At 42.8% G+C, this 17,234-nt stretch overlaps 1 protein-coding gene across 1 annotated transcript in view; it reads left to right on the top strand.

Annotated features, from left to right (window-relative positions):
• The window catches only part of SEPTIN9 (septin 9), a 190,043-nt gene that overhangs the window by 14,678 nt on the left and 158,131 nt on the right, over nt 1-17,234 (top strand). The window contains exon 2 of the mRNA XM_075277384.1: nt 9,491-9,550. Coding sequence (XP_075133485.1) covers nt 9,491-9,550 — 60 coding nt within the window. The remainder of the gene's footprint in view (nt 1-9,490; nt 9,551-17,234) is intronic.

The following is a 17,234-nucleotide window of genomic DNA, read 5'->3' as shown; positions in this document are numbered from 1 at the left end:
CCTGAGTATACTTACTAGTATGCATATCATACGTACCGTTCTGTCTTGTCTCGACAAAACAAATAAGGAAAAGGTTCACAAAAAAGAAAATATGATATGAGTCATAAAACAAAGAATACAATGAAGGTTTAAGAACATAATTGCTAAAATGAAAACAAGTAGCTTTGCTAACATCACCTAGTCCTCATAGAAACTCTCACGTACACATATTTGGCATTCTGTGTTCAGCAATCCAAAATCTTCACCAGGGCCACCACCTTTTTTGGGCCACCAGGGACACTCTGCAACAAACTCTCATTACCTACAATGTGCCATTTATAGAATGTTTGGGCCCATATAGGCACCAATGCCCTGAATGAAGAAGAGAAAATTTTTGGGGTGATGGGGAAAGGTGTTCAGAATGTGAACAGACATGTGCATCTCTACAGCCCTACGTGTCATTCATGAAACAAGGTGAACTGGATAAAAGGCTAGGTTCAAATCTGCGTTCGATGACTGTTCGAGGCTCTATCATTGGAAAAAGTCATTTTTAACTAATGACATACTTGATTAGCCTTTAGAAAGGCTATTCCACACCTACCTTTTGTATGTAAATTGCCTCAGTAGTTTTTGAATTAGACCATTTTTATGCATATGCTAATGAGCTTCTATGTGCACCTTGGAAGTCTCTCCCTGTACTGTCTTCGGTATATACAGCACTTTATAAGTGGTGAATTTCTATGTGTTCCATCAGGTAAAAATTAAATTTTAATGGTGCTCACAAATGTGTGGGGAGTAACAGTGTATCACTGGGAAGGGTACAGTCACCGAGTCCCCAGGCTGCCAATGACAACACAAGTTTGTAAGTAATAAGTGTTCCTGGCAAGGGTGTACCTTCAGGGGGTGCAGAGGGTGAAGTCTTACCGGGGCCCAGGAGCCGTAGGGGGCCCATAAGCACTGGCATCAGTATTGAGATTGCAGCTTCCATCTGGCCCATAAGCCAATGAGACCCACAGATTACCCTAACCATACTAAGGTGGATTAAACTCCTTAGCACCCGTAACCATCACTATCAAGAATTCACTGTAGGGATGAGGCAGGGGGTCCCGGACAAAACATCGCACCTGGGCCCTCAAGACTTTATGCCACTGTGTATGTGCATTAGCATAACTTTAGGGGGTGCAGATGCACTGGGGCCCAGGAGCCTTAGGGAGCCCATAAGGACTGACATCAATATTGAGATTGCAGCTTCCATCTGGCCCATAAACCAATGAGACCCACAGATTACCCCAACCACACTAAGGTGGATTAAACTCCTTAGAACCTGTAACCATCACTATGAAGAATTCACTGTAGGGATGATGTAGGGGCCCGGACATAAGATTGCACCCGGGCCCACAAGACTTTAGTTAGGCCACTGGTTCCTGGCATAGCCTTGTTGTCATTGGCCATTGTAGATGGTCAGGGCTTTTGGTCGTACACCTGGCTGCAATGTTTGGGGTACTGTAACAGTAATAGGGGTCAATGTTATTTACTATACTCCATTTGGCTATATCAGGGGGAAAAAAAACTGCATTATATCTATACATATACTCACCAAATGTCCCTATTCTTGTGGAAGTTTCCTAAGATTTTAGTTTCCCAATATTGTTTGTGCAATATTTGAAACAATAACTGGGCTGAGTTCACATACACTGTATAAGTCGTGTCTGACTAATATGTAAATTTTTTTGTCGGGCACAGAGTGAAGTTGTGTATTAAAAGTGATCCACCAAATGGCACAAAATCATCCTACAGAATACAATGGTTCCATTCTGGCATTAGTTTCTCTCTGGTATTTATTTTAGCACATCAGACATATGGGAACCCAGTCTAAATGTTTCAGGTTAAAGAGACAGGAATCAAGAATCTGTATGTAAGCTACCTGACACACAGAGTAGCGGAGGGGAGCAGCAGTTATCTGGGGGGGGGGTACACTGTCTACCAATAAGTATTTGGACACCCATGCAAATGAAGATATCTGCGGCCGTGATGTACGTCACACCTTCCGCCGTTAAATAGGAAACAGCATTGGCTTTGGTGCATTGGCATTAGTCGCATGCAAGATACCACGAAGTGCAGAGTTGTCCAATTTCGAGAAAGGGGTAATTGTGGGGTATCACAGAAATGGTCGATCCTTAAGGGACATAGCAAGCGAACTGAATAACCCAAAATTGACAGTGGCCTATGTGATTACAAAGTGGAAGGTTAACGGTGATTGTCGGAATGTGCCCCGAGTCGGCAGACCCCCGAAACTGGGATATAGAGACCGACGAGTGCTTGCCAGAGAAACCGCACCCAACCGATGGCTCACATACACCAGGAGTGTCACCAGGCATCCGGGAGTATTGTGTCACCCAATACCATCTGTAAGGAAGCATCTGCTGGGGTCTACCAACTATTCAATATGATTAAATGTTTTTCTATTCTACAGGTGTCCTAATACTTATTGGTAGACAGTGTATATTCCAGCAGCCCCCTCCTCCTCCCCTCTCCATAGACTAATACGTAAAAAGTAACTGAGCCTTATATATGGAGAAGGAAACAGATTTCTTTAATAAGATATATTACAAAGTTTCTTATATTCACCTGTACTATTCATTTATGGAGAGTTGTTTTATAATTGGAGGTACATATTAATGCTGATGGCAAATCCTACAGATAGGGCAGTTTTCAAGTCCCATCGCAGTCCTTTAATCCCGGTTCCAGGTGACAGAGAGCCCAGCTATGTGTCTGCCTGTGAGAGAGCGCACTATAAACAATGTATTACTTTCTCCCAGACATGTTGGTGTACGGTATTTGTCCTTAATGTATAATTACTACATGTAGGGAAATGTCTGCAGGCTTTTCTCCTTACTCATACTAAAGCTATACATCCCCATTGCTTACATATAAGTGAAGTCATCAGTTTACATACACTTAGGTGGAAGTCATTAAGGCTCCTAATGAGTCCTCCGCTCTGTTTTTCACATTGTTTCTTTTTATTTAGCACAAAAAGGTATTATATATTAAAAAAAAAGATCTTAATTATGGTATGTAGCTGACATATACCATAGTTTTGCATTGGAGGGTGTGGAGAACCCGTGATGTGATTTTTTTTCTTTTTTTTTTTTCTTTACCCATAGTATCATCATGTACAATATCATAATAGACTTTCGAGGGGGAGGGGAATTGGGACATTTTAACATTACAATTTTTTTGTTGATTTTCCCTATAAGTGTACCTGATACATTAGTCCCAGTTACAAGAGTAATACCACCCCCTAAATGGCGCTGCAGAGCGGATCCGGGTCCTCTACCTGACATTTGGTGGCTAACATGACCACCGGGCTGGGAGGAAGCTGCGCCATACATCACAGTGGCTTCCATAACTGTATATGTAGAACACAATTGGGAAGGCAGAGACAGTAATAAACCACCCATGGCTTCTCTATGGGGAAACAGGCTATCAATAGGAGATTGGATTGTGGTTAAATTGCTTGTAAAATTCCAGAAAATTCCAGGACATGGCTTTAGACGTTCTTGCTGATAGCATAGCCATACTCTGGAATGGGGTCCCTTATAAGCAAGACAAACCATGAATAAGTATGGGGTTTCTCTCATGAGTGATGTGGTAACACAAAATGGCATACGGTATGATGAAGTGAACCAGCTTAAGCCATAAGGATAGGCTTTTGGCATGCACTTGATGAATCAAGGTCCTGTGGACATGTTTGATATGAACTCGTATTGCCAATTGTATGGAAGTCCTCCAAATTCAACCTATTACCCTACAGTGTGGATGCAGAGAAAAACAATCCATCCCTATAAAGTACTACCCATCTCTGTGGATGTGATGTTCAGGTGTCCACATATCTATGACCACCAACCCAACGGTACCCACCTACCTATGCTGAGACACAGGTTTTATTCCTCCATACTTGCTTCCATATCACGGATTAGCTTCTAAAGGTTATGCAATGAAGACTAAGAAGGATAAGCATTTCTCTGCGTATTGCACTGTTTGGTTATTTGCAGGTCTCAGCCTGCAGCAAATGTGAAGATCAATATTTGAAGCACATTCTGGGCTTACATTCCAAAAATCTGAGAATAAATAGCACAAGGGCTTTGTTATAAAGGGTGTGCGAGAGGTGCCAAGGCGATAATAGCAAACTATTACCAAGGGGTCCTCCTCGGTGAGTAAGCATGCAGAGTTATAACCTTTAGGGATGGTGGAGATAAATAGCAGAACCGAATAACCAACAGAGCGTTATACGACAGTGAGCTATAGAAGGAGTCAAGTATGTGAACTATAGCAAAAATCTATAGTAGCTGTCATGGTATCTTCTATTCTGGAAACTCTTGGGGACAAGAGACTAGCTATGGGGGATGCAGGGGTAGCAATCCTTACCTGGCCCCAGAGCCTCAGGGGGCCCAAAGACCTCACTACAATACAAGTAGATGCACTCTCAGCACATCCCATCAACTCACTGGGGACATAACCCCCAGCAGGTTAGGAGCCTGCAGCATGTCAACTAATGCTGTGGATTCTGCATCGTACATGAGGCTGTGAGAAAAGGGGGGAAAGTTGTTGGCTGAAAAGTCTGGTGGGGGCTTGTCTGTCCTAAAAACAAAAGCATTGGGCATGTTGAAATTCAACATACTCAATCCTTCTGGGTTCCAATATTGTCTACGTGGGGAAAGTTGGAGACCCCAAAATTGTCAGAATCAGCTGATATTTCCCATGTTTATAGGGTCTATGGTGGACTAGTGCGGTATGTATCATGCCCTGTTCTTCAGAATTTTGGGGTCAAAAAGTTGTAAAATAAAGAATTTGAAACTTTTTGGGCTCATTTGCCTAAATTTGTGATTTTTTTCCCCCATTTTTTCTACCATTTACTCCACTTTTAAAGTAGGTGGGAATGTGGGTATGGTTAACCTGCCTATCTTAATGTTACTTTATAAAAATTGTCACAATTTCATCCCATTGTGGAGTAATACAATGGAGTGTCCAGCTCAACCGGTCCACAACATGTCAGCTACACATAGAAAACCTAGATGAACATCCAAACCACCTACGGATTTGGATCAACAGCGATCTGTAAGTCAGGACACCGCTTATCTGAGTTTACAATCTATCGCAGTCATTTCTATCATTGCTGACATAACAGCATGTGAATCGCTTGCAGAAAGAGTGACTCAACCTCAATTCACAATTTTCCAGGCAATGTCTCACTGTTGACTTTGTACAAAGCTAAGGATAGGCCAAGATCACAGAAGCAATGTAGTATAACAATGTTTACCAAAGACCTGAATGACGGCTATATCTGTACCTGGAGCCGGACAAATCCTGACTGTGTATAAACTGGATGTCGATGAGGTTTTATTTTCCTTTTCCAAGTTAATTCATTGAATGTGTAGATAGTATAAATGGAAAGAATACATTTATGTACATTATATTATTGAATATATTAAGGTATACCCCAAAATTTGATGAGATCTGTACTCTGGTGTCTTATTTTTTTATAGAAAGGCATCGGGCCCCCTGAAGCTCCAGGGCCTAGTAGCAATTGCAATCTCTGCACCCCCCTCTCCACGTCCCTCTCCACGTCCTTGCAGCTTTAAGGGGTTTTCCAGTATTTATCCTTAGAATTGGTCATCAATATCTGATTATTGAGGATCTAATACCCAGGATGCCTAAAGATAGACTACAAGGTGCAGGTGAGCTCTGCGGCCTCTTTACTGGATACCAAGCACAGCATTATACATTTAATAGTAGCTGTGCTTGGTATTGCAGTTCAGCCCCATTCACTTGAATAGGACTAAATTGTAGCTGTACCATGTGATTGGTGAATGTGACGCCATCAACACATAGAAAAGACTGCAACGCTCATGACCTCTTCATAGGATTGACTGATGGGGTTCCTGGTTATCGGACCACGACTGATCCACCACAACTGATGACCTATGGAGTGAATTTAGCAGAAGTGAGTAGTGTAAGAGATTCCTTCATAACTTCCATTCCTTTTGAAGTTGCTCTTACCTTTGGGATGATCATGAGGTCCCCCAGTCCCCTGTGGGAATGGGCCAGTAGTGTCCCTGAATGACCAGGGTACCATTCACTTCTATCATTGTAAGCCCCATAATGAATGGAGCAGCAGTCATGCATGCACACTACTGTTATATTCTATTTATACAGGGTACTCGGGACCCTTACTCTCATGATCAATGATTGTCCCATCGGTCAGTAATCCAGCAATCATGCTTTATATGGGTATATATGATTTTTTACATACATTTAACTTTCTCAAAGCCTTACATCCTATTCCGGTATTGCACAGCATTCTGAAACTGTAAAATACTTATTGCAGATTATTATGGCTTGTACCCTTCTATCTTCTTTGAACTATATCATGTACTATGCTACAATACAGTATTGTAGTATTGTACTATTGTATTGTACTGCAATATACTTTATTTGGAGTTTAGACTGTTATACAGAAATTGGCCACTAGAGGGCGTCAGAATACTGTTTCTATTATCCTGCCCAGTATCCTGGTATTAATAATGGAGTTAAACTATGGAAAACTACTGCCTGTATGTCATTGTACTTAACATATACAACAGTGCATGAACCAGGAAACATCTAGCGAGCAGCAGACAGATTGTACTAGGAGAACAGACTTTGCTGATATTTCATTTTAGTCTATTCAAGCACTCTGAACCTTAGATAAAGGTAATGATCTTGGTAGAGGACATGAGCGTCAGCTATCTGGCTCTCATCATCCCACATTTACCAGAAGATATATTATACTGTAGTAAAGCACCGTTATGGGGTTAATCTCACATTGTGCATTTGGTAGTAGGAGTACCCCTGGCCCTGGCATTAGCACCCTGCAATGATATCAGGGTCTCACTGCTGTCACGTGGCCCAGTTACCCTGCAATCAATGTACTGAGAAATCTCACCTGTTGCTTTCTGAGTCACAGCATGATGATGTCATCCACCGCCAATATGGTGATCTCATCCACAGTCACATTCAGACCAACAGCACACCGCTATGTAGTAAACTGTGCAGTGGTGCTCGGCTGTTTCTGTCAGTCCCATATACATTGAACGTTGTAGTAGTGAGCGTGCATAAGGACCACTCCATTAAAACTTCTCTTCATTGCAGTTCTAGCAATATATTGGGGTCTCAGTGGCACGACCCCCATAAATCAGACATTTATCCCTTATCCCTCTTGGAATTCCCTTTGAATCTTTTTGGTGTATTCTTCACCTTCAATGATAATGTTTAGTACATAGTGAGCGTCTTGTATGACGGGGATGTATAAAACTGTTCAGTAACATCATATATATCATCATTTACTGGAATTATTGTAAATTAATACTGGTTAATAGAACTTAAAGGGAATTTGTCACATGGAAATACAGTCCAATCTGTAGGTAGTATATTATAGAGCAGGAGGAGCTAAACAGATTGATATATAGGTTTGTAGGAAAAAATTCAGCATAACCTGACATTTAACCATTTATATCTCTGCTCTTTCTATGCTGAGAAGTCCAGCAGGCGGAGTCATTAGTGATTGACAGCCTCCCCTCTACAACTGTGCATACAGAGATAGCTGTCAATCACTGATAGCTCCGCCTCCTGGACCTCTCACTCTATCTATCTAATATATCAATCTACTCAGCTCCTCCTGCTCTATAACATGCCGCCTGCAGACTGAACAGCATTTCTCATGTGACAGGTTCCCTTTAAAACTCCATCTTGAAAAAAATATTGAGGGATTTAGTAAATAGCAAATTCCTTGATCTTCTAGTATTTCTGGAATAGGTCCTGGTAGCTGCGGTAGCATTCTGATAATAAAAGCCAGCACTGTGGTGAATTTAGCATACTCTTCAAGTTCCTTATAAACCTGTCAGCAGACTATAGGGGGCAGTATTAGCAGACGGCATACTATTATCATAAAGCAGTCATTGCTTACTGATAGCTCTATATGGCAAATTCTCTGAGAGTTACAAGTCACCTATCACAAGCTATACGTTCTAATGACAGCATATAGGGCTCCAATGTATCTACTTACAGGGGGCCCATCTGGTCTGACTTATCTGAGGCGGCGGGTGTACATCAGGATATAGACGGATATAGACGCAGCTATCAGGGTAGCAGGTGGAGCAGTTGCTATAGGGCAAGTAACTAAAAAGTCTATTTCTCCTAAGACCTTCAAGACCCTTAGTGCTGTCAGCCCACCACCAATCAGGTATCCTGAGGATAGGCCATAAAGGCGTAGGTCTGGATAACCTGAGGAAAAAAATAAAAAATACTCTTCAAAACCAACCACAAGATGTCCGATTATGAACAGTCATGAAATGGTCACTTGATACAATTACTTCCTCCATCCTCCTAAGAAGCTTGTAGAGAACATTTTGCAGCACGGATTACTTGGTGGAAATTTACTGGCACAAAGGCTATTTGTGAAATTGATATGTGAGTAGTGACATGTTGCAGGAGTCTCGTAGGTTATCAGTCTTTAAGATGCGTGACTAAGTTCTGAAGTGTGGCCTCGAGTAGGTCACAATAGCTGGGTAACAATGTCATTATTATATAGAAGGCCGTTGTGTGAAATTGTGTAATATCAGTCCAGGACAACAAATGGCTCATATACAACGTAATGGGCCTCATCAGCAGGAAGTCTCAAGCCGTTGCTTTCCCGGTATGATCCCCAGTGCTGGAGTGGTGCCATTAGTTTTGGCACCGATATCTCTCCACAGCTCAACGTCATAACTGGGTGGTAAGGAACGTCCCCCTGACAGTACAAGGCAATGGAAGTTTACAGCCGGAGGAAGGGGATATTCCTCAGAGCCCAGCAATGACACTAGGCTGTAAGGTCCGTCCTTCTGACAGTGGGGAGATATTGGTGCCAAAACTAAAAGCCCTGATATCTCCTGTACCGGGACGCATACTGGGAAAGTCAACAGTGTGCTGTTTTAGGCTAAATCCCCAGAAAAAAGCGCTGCGGGAAAAAACGCAGAGGAAACGCATCATGGCTTTTACCTCAGTGCTTTTCATAGAAAGTCCACAGAGATTACTTCTAGTATTCAAGTTTATTCCCATTCAAATAAACAGGGCGTAGCTGCAATACCGGACAAAGCCCCTAGACATGAGTGGCGCTATGCCTGGATAAAAAAAAGAATTGCCTCCGTCTGATCCCCGGCACCCCCTTTGCACTATATATATAACACAGACGTTGCGTTACATTATTATTTATATAGGCTTTCATAAGCTTTCATATTACAATTATTGCCAAAATATTTTCTGCTTTTCAGCTGTGAACTTTTCCAACATTTAAAAATAAAGCAGTCACAAATTCTAGAGCATGTCGTCCAAGTTTTTACATGAAGAGAATCACATGTGTTAACGTCATGTGCCAATAGGTCAAATATTATTAAAAATGAAGATTTTTAACCTGTTCAATCTCATCTTATTCTAGGTGTCACGAGGACGACCAGTGGGCGACTGCGAAAACTCAGCAGTGAGGTCATAAGCCCAAGTAAGTGTCTCTCTTTGATTTATATATGGAACTTAGGCCCGGTTCACATCAGTGTTCGGGTTTCCGTTCAAGAAGTCTGCTTGGGACCCCCTGAACAGAAACCTATACACATTAAAAAGTGGTTAATTGGGAAACCCGTGGACCCCATAGACTATAAAGGGGTCCATGCGGAGAGAAAAGTACTGCTGGAAACCGAGCGGAAACCACACAAACCCCATTATAGTCTATGAGGTCCAGGGGTTTGTAATGCATATAGGTTTCCATTCGGGGGGACCCAAGTGCTGATGTGAATAGGCCATTACGGAGGATCTTTCACTTCCTCCACCAACCCCAACTCTTTTCCCTTCAATAAGTGCCACTCCCTTGATTCTGGTGCAGTAGGAATTTCTTCTCTAGCCCTCACCTTTCCCAAGCATTTATTTCTATTAGTTTCAATTACGTTCTATGTTATCAGGTGGGTGGTCCCTGTCTGACTACTCGAGTCAAGGACCGCCTACTTGACAGTAAAGAGTATGATTGTGCTGAAAGTAACAGACGTGAGTACTTGTGGGGCTAGAGAAAAAAAATCCAACTTTGCCAGAATTGGCGGAGCGACGCCTATTTTAGGAATCGATTTGTTGAAATTGGTGGAGGTGGAGAAAGGTTCTCTTTAAGGGGTTGTCCCATCATCACCAGGAGAGCCCCCCACACTTGGCATTATAGGTCAATGGGATACATCACTGATTTTGTCAAAATAGAACCAAAACCAAAGACTACAACCTAAAATTTTATGTATAACGTTATTTAAGGTATAAATACCAAGTGTAGGCCTTATGAAGAAGGCTGTAATACGGCACTATATTAGCTTTGAGTTATATAGAGCTGTAATAAGGCACCCATTCATGAAGGGCCAAGGCATATGGAGGGCTTCTTAGTAAATGCACAGGAAACAGTAACATGCTCCAGCCAACGTCACATGTCCATACGAGCCTATGGTCATATCCAACTTGGTCTGATGAATTCCATGTCTGGGCAACTGATATATTCAGGAAAGGCAGGAAGAATAGACAATATCTTATGACTTAATAGCTGTCTCGCCATATTGGTTTGTGCTCCAAGGCTGGCCATAAGGATGAAATATGGGCAGCATGGTGGTTCAGTGGTTAGCCTTGCAACACTGAAGTCCTAGATTCGAATCTAGCCAAGCACAACATCTGTAAGGAGTTTGTATGTTCTCTCCATGTTTGCCTGGGTTTCCTCCCACACTCCAAAGACATACTGATAGAGCGTTTAGATCGGGAGCCCGATATGAGGCCGTATCGACAATATCTATAAAGCGCTGCAAAATATGATGTTATATAAGTATGCAAAATATATAAATATCAACTCTCCCTCCATATCCAGCCACATGCATGCTCAGCTCATCCCAACACTATCCCAATATGTTCTGAATGGGGATATAGGCTAAAGCCATTGCCAGACTCCGACAGAGGTAGCTTATCTTCTTGAGAACTAAAGGGCTGGATATGTTGAAATTGAACACGTCCAATCCTTATCTCTTCCAATGGAACAGAGTCAGGAGGGCCTCATTCACATGAGATGGGCAACGTGTCCAGCTTAAAGGTGTTGACCTACCTTGCCCAAATACTTCCAGCTGTACTCTCCGATCCTAACCGCTGACGCTTCCATTGCTACCCTCTAGTCCTCAGTTCCAGGATATATTTAAATTGCCAGGGAAATTTCCATATACATACGGTAGGTCATCACTGCAATACGGCAAGAGACTGCCAAGGCCAGTGACTGTCTATAGATGACTCCACTGTAAATGGCGGCAGGCAGGGCAAGTAAGTACAGCTTTGCTTTATTTTCAAAGTATTCCTTACATATGGGCAATAGTTTTTGACTTTGACACCCCCTTGATACCTACAATACTCTTCTCCCCTCCGATACAGTTCATGTTTGTGGGGACATATAAGTATAAGAAGCCTATTCAGAATAGGGAGTATGGATCCTCTAACTAAACATTATCACATGACATTCTGTAACAGATCTTTATTTGATCATGCTTTCAAGTTCGGAAAATTGATTTTACAAGCTAGTTTCATGGCCCATTATGCATGTCTATAACGGGTGTTTCCTTATAGGTCCACATTGCCTGACCCCATAGTACAATATTACTATTGATGGTGTAAAAGAGGAATATCTATTAAGGCCTAAGGTTCAGCTCCCATTGTAAGAATCAGTAACTAGATGCGTGTCTACTTGGCTCTGTGATATAATGCTGTATGTTTCATGCAAAACATATTGGGAGGAGGATGAAATTTACCAAAATTAGATAAGTACAATGCAACAAATTTTTTACAAAGGCACTGCCCTAAATTGTTTCTGCCTTTCCTTTTAAAACTCACCCAATGTCAAGATAAAACCAGAAAAGGGCCAAAAATCACAATTTTTAACATTAATAAGACTTAAGCGACAATTTGTGCTTTCTGTACACCAGTTTTCAGCTGTAAATCCAATAATAAATAAATAATAAATTTAGCCCAATGGGTCAGGGTAGAAGGGTGGGCACTAGAGATGAGCGAACACTGTTCGGATCAGCCGTTCCGAACAGCACGCTCCCATAGAAATGAATGGAAGCACCTGGCACGTACACTTTGCTGGCGGCCGGTTGCCGTGCCAGGTACTTCCATTCATTTCTATGGGAGCGTGCTGTTCGGAACGGCTGATCCGAACAGTGTTCGCTCATCTCTAGTGGGCACATCAATATTGATGCTACATTAGACAATGGTTTTTGTTGCAAATAGCGCCAACGCCGCCAAAAGTACCGGCATCTGATCCATATTTTAAAGCTGGGAAGGTTTACGAGAGGTTTTTCCTGCCATATCTCTGAGCCAAGTGAACTTAGATTATGCAAAGTGACAGACTGAATATGGTTACTGCAGTCAAAGTTCCTGTTTTCATTTATTTTTGGGATCCCACCGCTCCATTACAGCTACAGTAGCATTGCAGCATATCGAATACCATGTGAATAGTAACCGTGGTTGACAATGATATGTGAGCCCCCCCCCCCCCCAGCTCCCCCCGCAGTACTGGAATATGCTGGCTCCACAAATGGTAAAGCAGTCACTCAAATGAATCATCACGTGATCCGATTTTCTGCCAACTGGACGGCAGAGTTTTCCTCGCTTGCATCCTGTTTGGCTGAAGATAAGAATCGTTCGCCAATACAAGATATCAGCCAACCAGATTTTCTGTTTCTCCTGACGAAATTGAAATTGACAGAATTGAGTCAGTTACTAACAAGGACGATGTCCAGTAATTTGTGCAAAACCATGATATACTATATATATATACACTCACCGGCCACTTTATTAGGTACACCATGCTAGTAACGGGTTGGACCCCCTTTTGCCTTCAGAACTGCCTCAATTCTTCGTGGCACAGATTCAACAAGGTGCTGGAAGCATTCCTCAGAGATTTTGGTCCATATTGACATGATGGCATCACACAGTTGCCGCAGATTTGTCGGCTGCACATCCATGATGCGAATCTCCCGTTCCACCACATCCCAAAGATGCTCTATTGGATTGAGATCTGGTGACTGTGGAGGCCATTGGAGTACAGTGAACTCATTGTCATGTTCAAGAAACCAGTCTGAGATGATTCCAGCTTTATGACATGGCGCATTATCCTGCTGAAAGTAGCCATCAGATGTTGGGTACATTGTGGTCATAAAGGGATGGACATGGTCAGCAACAATACTCAGGTAGGCTTTGGCGTTGCAACGATGCTCAATTGGTACCAAGGGGCCCAAAGAGTGCCAAGAAAATATTCCCCACACCATGACACCACCACCACCACCAGCCTGAACCGTTGATACAAGGCAGGATGGATCCATGCTTTCATGTTGTTGACGCCAAATTCTGACCCTACCATCCGAATGTCACAGCAGAAATCGAGACTCATCAGACCAGGCAACGTTTTTCCAATCTTCAATTGTCCAATTTCGATGAGCTTGTGCAAATTGTAGCCTCAGTTTCCTGTTCTTAGCTGAAAGGAGTGGCACCCGGTGTGGTCTTCTGCTGCTGTAGCCCATCTGCCTCAAAGTTCGACGTACTGTGCGTTCAGAGATGCTATTCTGGCTACCTTGGTTGTAACGGGTGGCTATTTGAGTCACTGTTGCCTTTCTATCAGCTCGAACCAGTCTGGCAATTCTCCTCTGACCTCTGGCATCAACAACGCATTTCCGCCCACAGAACTGCCGCTCACTGGATGTTTTTTCTTTTTCGGACCATTCTCTGTAAACCCTAGAGATGGTTGTGCGTGAAAATCCCAGTAGATCAGCAGTTTCTGAAATACTCAGACCAGCCCTTCTGGCACCAACAACCATGCCACGTTCAAAGGCACTCAAATCACCTTTCTTCCCCATACTGATGCTCGGTTTGAACTGCAGGAGATTGTCTTGACCATGTCTACATGCCTAAATGCACTGAGTTGCCGCCATGTGATTGGCTGATTAGAAATTAAGTGTTAACGAGCAGTTGGACAGGTGTACCTAATAAAGTGGCCGGTGAGTGTATATATATATATATATATATATATATATATATATCATAAAAATAATATAAAGGGAGGAGGCAAAAGTGCAAACTAGTGCCCATTGACACATGTTACAGGGCCTGTGATATTAGGGGGCATGTTGTTTCTACCTCTAGGCCTGGCGCGACTATTTCCACTTTGTTTGGTTGTCTTGTTCAGTTAGGACATTTGCCCCCAACCTAGTCAATGTTATTAAATAGTGAGGGACTGAGTAATTTGGGACAAGGGAAACACAACACAAGCAAGTGGGATTTCACTATACTCTACTTCTTTACTTTATTCTTAATAGGAGAGATGTGGGAAGTGGATTGGGAAGGAGGGGTGTTAGGGGACGGTGTTGGATGTTGCTGGACTTTGGAGACCATATTGGGTTTGTGCTGTTATGGACACTTATCCCCTATCCACAAGATAGGGGTTACAGGGGTTGTGCAGGAATTATAGTACTTGGGCAGGAGGCCAGGGAAAGTGAAAAAAAAAAATACTCACCTGTCCCTGGTGCTCTGGTCTTCCCTACCGCTGTCCAGTCCAACATGCACCGGAGCTAGTGGAAGTCCTCACCGTCTGTGACCAATCGGTGGCCTCAGAAAGGTCACAAGAAAGAAACCGGTGACTTCACTCATATACGTCACTGGTTCCCTTCCTTAGGCCGCTGAGATTTCTGGTAAAGTAATGTAATACCTGCACAACCCTTTTAAGTGTCCGAGTGCTGAGGCCTGCCCAAAGGTACCCCAGAAATCAGGAGAATGGGGGGCCAAAAGTGGCACTGCCAGAGATTGCAATTCTGGCAGCCCTATAATATCAAATGAAACGCCATTCACGTCACCCCTGTACACTTCGTTGACAGCCTCTGTTTTTTCAACGTTTATGACACTATTTGTTGCATTCCTGCACATGCACCTGGTGTTTCCAGGCTGGAGCCCTTGGAGGGTCTGCCACGCCTCATTGCACTTCCAACTCATTTTTATATATCTAAATATGGCACTTTTAAGAAAATAATCCATGTATTGGTCTATCTAAAGGTATATGGTGGTGCTCAGCATAATATCCCCTAAAATTCACTGTGACTGACTTGATATTGCGTTCCCTTTAAGTTGGTCATAGACATAAGGTATTTAGAGAACATTGGCAGATCCAACTAAACTAGTCTAGACAATTCACAATTCTATTCAACAAAATAAAGAAACATTCACGTTAGGTACAAAAATAGGCAAAATATAATACAGGTAAAAAAAAAAACTACTGCTCGTCCGAGCTCTAACTAAAATAGAATAAAGCTAACTGTACATGTGGCTTACTTCTGGCCACACAATCAAAGTACAAGTCCCGATCTGGTCTCACCAAAACTCAGCTCTCCAGGACAATCCCAGGCATCTCCTCCAACTCCCAGGATCTGCCCTGAAGTGCAGGCTCTGCAGTCTTTTATGGACCTGTAACAAGCCCAGGACCCACACCTGGGGCTGAGGCCTTCTCAAGACCCTCCCTGGTCCACACATAGGTCAGGAATCTGATGGATATATATTGTGACTCCAGCACTCTGACTGTCACCTTCTCTACTAAAAGGGGATATAAGTCACCAAAGCAAAGCTGTAAAATTGGATCATAAAGGAATGCTGGGAGATTTTAGCTCTGAAGCCATGTGAAACCTCTCTGACGTATGATATAGGCTGTAGATCATGGCTAATGCAATGTATTTAATAACTCAATATTTTATGCATATTAAATCCCTATGTAAACTGTAAAATCTTGCTGAAAGGTAGATAGAAGCATTATCAGGCATAGGTACATTAGAAACACATGAAAATATGAATAGGAAACACCTCTACATATGAGACATGAGTATCCTGCCGGTTTGCTTTCATCGCTATTCATCCAAGTAACATGAGAGACAGCTGCGCAAAGCAACAGCTGTCTCCTACAAAAGGTGCTGGACGAAGAACTACTTCATATTCTCTGTAGACCATAATACACACCAAGCCAGGAATTCAATGTAATCTAAATCATTCCATGAGTATGGACAGTATCTAAGAGAAATACTATTTCTGAGGTTTCGCAGGGACAATGGGTTCCAATAACCAAAAATCTGCAGAAATAGTAAGATAGTGAGTAGGATTGATAGACCTTCTAAATGGTCATGACTCCACCCCTGAGGTGCCCTGCAGTGGATTTCATAGAGCTAGAGCAGTCATGTCGAGGTTATAGTGTCCATGGTTTGGGCTGCCATTGTATTTGTAAGAGGGAAAGTTCTGTATGTGACCCTGTAAGCATACAGTGTGAGTTCCTCGTTATGTAGCAGCAGAAGGTCTATGTCCCCAGTGAAATGGCTAATGTGCCGTGCTTGTACTTGGTCCCGTTTGTCCTTAGACAACTTGGGATAAATGAAAACCTAGACTGGGCGTTGCACTACAGATGCATTTCAGTGACACTGTCCTGGCTACTGTCTTATACTGGATCCACATACTAGCATGGCCACTCTATATGCAGGGGTCCCTGCACACCACTTCATCAGTTTGGCTCTGGTAGTATTACCCATTGACACCTCTGTGTCATCCTCCAAAGAACATCCTCAGTGTGTTACCAAAGACTGGTGCTTCCTATGTGTTCCAGTGAGTACACCTTCGATAGATCTCTGCCTGCTCACCCACTTCACCCATTATGAACTTTAAAGGACATCTGAGACACACTTTCTGAGTGGTGCCACCTTTATTTCAGCCTGTTCTGCTTGTAGATTTAGAGACAGTGGCGTAATTAGGAGCTAAGAATGGTAGGGCCCCAAGGTGAACATTTGACTCCAAAGTATAATAATTGGAGACCTAGTGGAGGATACAAACTTAAAAAAACACTGTTACTTACCTCTCCTGGGCTCCTGTGTACTCCCTGCTGATGTAAATGGAGCAGACGTCACTCGAGCTTGCCCTGCATCACAAAGCATGAGGACGCAAGCCCGGCCCATGTGACGTCTATGACATCACCAAAAAGGCCCAAATTCTACTGGAGCCCAGGAGAGGTAAGTAACAGTGTTTTTTATGTTCCCTCTCCTCTCCCAGCACTTAGGTCATTATACTCAGGGGTTTCAAAAGACCGCTGAGTATAATGATAGCAGTGT

This window comes from Leptodactylus fuscus, chromosome 6, assembly GCF_031893055.1.
Source record: "Leptodactylus fuscus isolate aLepFus1 chromosome 6, aLepFus1.hap2, whole genome shotgun sequence".
Classification (NCBI taxonomy): domain Eukaryota; kingdom Metazoa; phylum Chordata; class Amphibia; order Anura; family Leptodactylidae; genus Leptodactylus; species Leptodactylus fuscus.
Note: the sequence above shows the minus strand (reverse complement) of the source record. Positions and strands in the feature narration are given on the sequence as shown.